At 37.2% G+C, this 6,576-nt stretch overlaps 1 protein-coding gene across 3 annotated transcripts in view; it reads left to right on the forward strand.

The window, feature by feature from the left end:
- Window positions 1-6,576, forward strand: part of LOC114480686 (ephrin type-A receptor 6-like) — an 84,497-nt gene extending 77,921 nt beyond the window's left edge. For all 3 annotated transcript variants that reach the window (XM_028475072.1, XM_028475079.1, XM_028475085.1), the window contains 7 exons: window positions 504-689; window positions 1,836-1,897; window positions 1,992-2,201; window positions 3,035-3,184; window positions 3,278-3,471; window positions 3,777-3,926; window positions 5,774-6,576. In XM_028475072.1, coding sequence (XP_028330873.1) covers window positions 504-689; window positions 1,836-1,897; window positions 1,992-2,201; window positions 3,035-3,184; window positions 3,278-3,471; window positions 3,777-3,926; window positions 5,774-5,888 — 1,067 coding nt within the window. In that variant the 3' untranslated portion in view covers window positions 5,889-6,576. The remainder of the gene's footprint in view (window positions 1-503; window positions 690-1,835; window positions 1,898-1,991; window positions 2,202-3,034; window positions 3,185-3,277; window positions 3,472-3,776; window positions 3,927-5,773) is intronic.

Raw genomic sequence — 6,576 nt, forward strand, 5'->3', positions numbered from 1 at the left:
ATATCCGCTCCCGGCTGTTGATTTTGAGTTAATTTATTGCATCGCACCTCAGAGAAACAAAGTCAGCGGTGCTGACGGTGAATAATAAAAGTGTGTGTGTGATGGCTCGTTAAATTAAACAGATTGTGTCTACTGTTAAACCCCAGAACAATCGTCAATTACTTTGAGTCACTCTAGCACCATCTGGTGGTAGTGATTCAGGATCGTTCATAATTATAATAAGTCTTTTTTTCTATTCATGAATGATTTATAGAAAATTTATCAAAGCACATTGCATACAAGGGAAAAAATAAAAAAGTTCACACATTTATATCCGTAACTCTTTGCCTGTTTTTCTACTTATGTTTTCTACAATTGTGATTTTTTTTTTTTTTTTTTTTTACAATTTTATGTGGAATAAATACAAAATAGATGTTTAAGTAACATTTAATGCAATTTACCAGCAACGGTATCTTAACTGATGTGTATGACTGTATTCTGAGATTGATTTTTCTTTTTTTTAGGTGAGTTTGGGGAAGTGTGCAGTGGTTATTTGCGCATACCAGGAAGGATGGATATTAGTGTGGCCATAAAGACCCTTAAAGGAGGCTACATGGATCAACATCGACGAGACTTTCTACGTGAAGCCTCAATCATGGGACAGTTCAACAATCCCAACATCATCCGACTGGAGGGCGTGGTCACCAACAGTAAGTTTCTGATACAGGGCCCCCGCGGTCATAGAAATTCCTGGAAAAGTTATGGCATTTGAAAAACCAATTTTCCAGTCTTCAAAAGTCATGGAATATTTTAACTGTTTTGGAAATATAGCCTACTTTTTTCATTGTTTAAAATATGTTAAATCCCAAAGATGTTAAGCATTATCTCAAAGTGAAAGTGCCGCATACCGGCACCATAATTGAGCGTAAATCACGAGATCTCACAAGTTCACTCTCCGCCTCATTTATAAAACTGTGCGTAGGTAAGATCACTTCAGCTAGCATACACTAAAAAACAGGAAATGCATACGCAAAAAAAGGATCTTAACGCAGTACTAAGTCATGGAAATTTGCCAATATATATATCGTAGGGGTGTGACGAGATTTCTTACCACGAGATCTCACGAGATTAAACTAAACGAGATTACTCGTTGCGTTAAAAATCTGTCTCGCGTGGTTTTTTTTAATTGTATTTTATTTTATTTATTTATTTTTTGTGAGCTATCCAATTATTTGTGACCCGTGGGGGCAGTAATGCGCCTTTGCTACGTCTAGCCTATCTGAACCTAAAGAAGAAGAAGAGGGGTACGTTTTAGTTGTAGTTTCAGACAAAAACAGAACAAAAATTTTGTGGAAGAAGAAGTTTATTAACAGTTAAAAGAACATGGCTGTGTAGTTGTAGCATGTTGTTAATGACATACTTGGTCAGGCTCTGTTTGCACTATTTTCCCTTGAAAAAAGAAAGAAATGTATGATTGTATTTATTTTATTTGAACTTTTATAGATTTTAGTTTCAATTTGTGGAAGAAGTTGTTCATTAAAAGCTCACACTTACATCATGCATCATTACAAATGCATGTGCAATAGGGTTAAATAAAAGGCTGTTGGTTCAGTTATATTTTTTGTCATTGTAGTTTTCCTAAAATCTTGTCTCGTCTCGTTCTCGTGAACCCAATATCGTGTCTCGTCTCGTCATGTGAGCTGAGTGTATTGTAACACCATTTTGGAAACATTTTCAAAAAGTTTTTGAAAAATCATTGTGAAAAAAGTGTAGGAACCCTGCTGATATGTCAATCGCTGTATATGTGTCTTGGTTTCTCTCTTGCCTCTCAACCTCTTTGTTTTATTTCTCTTCAGGCAGACCAGTAATGATCGTGGTTGAGTACATGGAAAATGGAGCCCTTGATTCTTTTCTACGAGTAAGAATACTTGACATATTCCATTTTTAGATTAAAAAACTTAAGTGGTCTTCCTCTTATTGTTTTCCCTACTTGTTGCTTTCAATTTTCCCAGACCCGTGACGGTCAGTTCACAGTGCTCCAGCTGGTTGGAATGCTGCGAGGCATCGCTGTTGGCATGACCTACCTCTCAGATATGGGCTACGTTCACAGAGACCTCGCTGCCCGCAATATTTTGGTCGATGAAAACTTAGTCTGTAAAGTGTCTGATTTTGGCATGTCCAGAGTCCTTGAAGATGACAGTGAAGCAGCCTACACAACTACAGTGAGTGACCAATAACATATGGGTATCAAAACTATTCACTGCTAAAGAGATTATTATGGGGCCAGGCAGCCTAAACTTCCAGGAACCTATTGTTATCCTGCATGTTTTTCTGGAAATCCTACTTCCAATTATCACCAAATTTTGTACAAAGGTCCAGTCCCATGCCAGAGTGCCTCATTTGAAAAAAACAGGCCTATCGTCCTAAAGGGGGTGTTACAGCAAGCCTCTAAAGTTCAACATTTTGAAAAATTCACAACAAATCAACCATATGTTCTACAGATTTTAATTTTTCACCAAAATGTAGCCCAAATACTGAAGAAACCCTATCACAATGTTTGCTCAATAGACACCAAACGTCAGACGTTCCTACAAAAACAATCCACACAGATTTTTAATCATTTCATTGAAATTTGAGCCTATGCTGCATAAACATGTGTTGCTGTAATTGTTTTTATACGTATGTGCTTGCAAATTCTTGCAAAATAAATGTCCAATGTTCGTAAATTGAAATACAAAATTTTGGAGTTATTGTAGATGATGTTGAAATTATCAGAATGTTATCTCAAAAACTGAAATTTTTACAGCATTTTAAATTTTGCTCTTATGTGAACAGTTGGAGTCAATGCAAAAAAAATGAAAACATTTTTTAGCCAATAAATCACTGTTAAAAACAAATTACCAACCTTGCTGTCTAGATGCAATATGTGTATTATCAGATTTTTGTGTTTATATCTACATTTTTGACAGCCGTTTGATGCCTAACGGCTACTGTATTGCCTGACCCCAATCATTGCTGCGCGGCAGCTATAATCATAGTCTTTGTTTTATCTCAGGGAGGAAAGATACCAATACGTTGGACAGCACCAGAGGCTATTGCATATGGAAAGTTCTCGTCAGCTAGTGATATATGGAGCTATGGCATTGTGATGTGGGAAGTGATGTCTTATGGTGAAAGGCCCTACTGGGAGATGTCCAATCAAGATGTAAGATACGACTCAGACTCATGCTCAATAACTGGAACACTATGGGGACAGTTTACTCCAATCAGCAGTTATCTTTACTGATGTCCATCCCAGGTCATTTTATCAATCGATGAAGGCTACCGTCTTCCTGCTCCGATGGGCTGCCCCGTGACGCTACATCAGCTGATGCTGCACTGCTGGCAGAAGGAGTGGAGCCAGCGGCCTCGCTTCAATGAGGTCCTCTCATTCCTCGACAAACTCACAATCAATCCCAGCAGTCTGCTGACTCTAGTTAACGATGTGCAGAGGTGAGGGTCCACTTGGTGATCCCATTCATGATAGTAGTAATGTAATATGGTAATGGTCAGGTGGCCTGTGTGGCTTTACCCTCTCCTCAAATCTTAGAAAGTTTTAACAGGCTCCAGCAACCCTGAACAGGAAAATCTGATTTTTCCTAACATAGTGTACAGTTAGTAGTTTATAACAATTCCCTCTCAGGTTTAGTTATGCTAAAGATACAGTTAAAGGCCATATTTTCTAAGAATACTTATTAAAGCTATGCTTACTCGTCTTTGTGTATCAGTGATTTTTTTTTTTCTGCTTGTTATCGCAGCTACTCTCACTCTCCTGAAGAGTTGCCGGACTACCCTCTCTTTATCTCCATTGGCGACTGGCTCGACTCTATCAAAATGAGCCAATATAAGAACAACTTCCTTGCAGGAGGATACACAACACTGGATTCCATTTCAACCATGAGTATAGAGTAAGTGGAGCCAAATTACGTAGAGTGTATCCACTGTCAACAAACAAAGGTTGCATCAAAGCAACAGAGAAGTGGTGACATCCTGATGAAAATGATTTGGTTAGAAAATGCACATCATACTGTATATAGAGAGGTATTTTTTTGTGCATGTAAGCTGTAGCATAAATTTAATATCAGCGATATCAACCATAGTTAAGTTTAACTAGTCGTACTCACATTTGGAGTACATCTTCTCAATTTTGGTTTACTAGTGCACAAGTAAGGGTGAGTATTAGCAACAATGTTGCAATCCGATACGTCTCACCATACTTGGGTCACGATATGATATTATCACGATATATTGCGATATTCTACCCAGTTAATATCAAAATTAAACATAGAGATGAAAAATCAAGTTGCTGTATATGTTCATCAGAAGATATTGATCATTCAGAGGACAAATTGAGTCAAAACTATTTGCTTCAAAACATCCCATCTATTATGAATTTTATATCTACGGCGCCATCTATTGGAGTGGAGGGGCACAATTTTCAAGGTTTCTTATGTAGGAAAAGGAGCTGGTCAACATGCCCAGTAGTTAGGCTGCTCCGCTGAGAATTGGCAATGTCTCCAGCTGTACAAAACACACAATGTGAAAAATACAAAAAAAATATTGATTAAATATCAGAAAGAAAAAAAAAACGCACCCAAAAAATCATGATATATCGTGAAATCGTTTTTTTTCACACCCCATGCATGCACGAGTAGACTTCACTAGTAAAGTAAAAAGTGTCACTAGTAGACCTAAAATGTTACTGGTGAAAACAAAGTTGTGTACTAGTACTAGTAGCTGGTTGTGCTTTACTAGTCAGGTCTACTCATGCACTACTGTACCAAAAACTAAATACTTCTAGTAAAACTCAACATTTCAATAGTAGAACAGTGGTTTTCAAACTTTTTTGGCTTAAGTGCCCCCTTTTTCTAATCTCTCAATCTAAGTACCCCCTTTGTCCGACTACAACATTTTGCTCAGGATACTATGAAAAAACAACTATAGAGCATAATGATTGAATGAATGATAACACACATTTTAAAGAATCTCATTTTGTAAATAATTGGAATAAAACAGTATTTAGTGCCTCCTGAATGGATTTATTTCTATAGTTGTTATTATTTTTGGTCATCTTCCACCTAGTTTGGGACTAAGACTGACCTTTGTATTTTCAGTTCATGTTATAATCAAGATCATTTCCATCATCAATATTATGATTATAATTTTTAACTAAAAATAAACATTTTAAAACCCCAATTTTTCATGCTTTCATTTGTTCATTTTCCACTCTTTCTCTCTCAAGTACCCCCTGTAGTGCCATCATGTACCCCCATTTGAGAAACACTGCACTAGAAGACCTAATGCAGAGGAAGTAGGAGGAATTATAATCAAATCCAGCATTCTGATTGGTTATAATATTTTCAAAAGCCAATGGCATATCAGATTTTGCTTTTTCTTGCTTGGTTATTAGCATATACCGCTTACCAGTGGCAAGTTTTGCTTGACCAGTAAAGTCTACTGGAGCATGAGTAAACTTAAATAAAATACATATATACTCCTAATTGAAGCACTACTAGAGCCTAACTTTGGTTAATATAAATTATATCTAATTCATGTTAGTTCTATAGTAGTTGTTTATCCACACACAATCTCATTTATTTTGTGTATTGTAATATATTTGATCTAGAATGTGTGTCTACTCTAACATGTAACATCTACTAGTATGTTGATATGAAGTGCAGTTCTGCATGTTTTTTCATGCTGCTCTTATCAAGCATTTGACTTAAAACTGCATAAATCTCCTGCTCCCCTTCAGGGACATCAGGCGCATCGGGGTCTGTTTGATCGGCCACCAGAGGAGAATCATAAGCAGCATACAGTCCCTTCGCCTGCAGCTTCACCACATCCAGCAAAGTGGCTTTCAAGTTTGAGATTATTGCACATCATGTGACGTGTGCTCACGCTAAGCTGGATATGAACCCTCAGCTCCTCTGCATCTCCATTCCTATTACTGAACAGAGCACCAGACTGTTGGGTGTGGCAGGTACCACAGGTCTGCAGCTAGAGCGCACGAGGACTGGTCATCACTTACTCATCATTTCATGGATCAAAAAAAATAATAATAAGAAAAGAGACCTTACAACGACCAACCTCTGTCCGCTTTGGCCAAACGTGGTCCATGTTATCTCAGCAAATACTAGAGTTCACTTGAAGTTAGGACTCCTTCTTTTCTACTGTCTAGTCAAGATCACTCACAGATACCTCTTCTCTTTCTAAGTGACAATCCAAGCTTCTCTGTTGACTTTGAAAGGTCCCAAGTCTGTTACCTCACGAGGATACAAGAGAATATGTGGATATGGTCATTCTTGTTGTGTGTGTGTTATGGACCACTTTTACCACTGGTTCTTGAAACCAGTCACTGCAAATAATGACAAAATAGCAAATACAATCAAGGTTTTTATTTTAATTTTACTGAAGACCACTGAATGTCAAGAACTTTTATAAACATGTATGTGCTCTCCTCGTGATAATGCAGTATGTCTTGTACCAAAAGTCTTGTGAAAGTGTTTTATTCAATGTTGTTTCCTTATTAAATAACCCTATTTTAATACTTAGTTT

This window comes from Gouania willdenowi, chromosome 3 (genome assembly GCF_900634775.1).
Source record: "Gouania willdenowi chromosome 3, fGouWil2.1, whole genome shotgun sequence".
NCBI lineage: Eukaryota > Metazoa > Chordata > Actinopteri > Blenniiformes > Gobiesocidae > Gouania > Gouania willdenowi.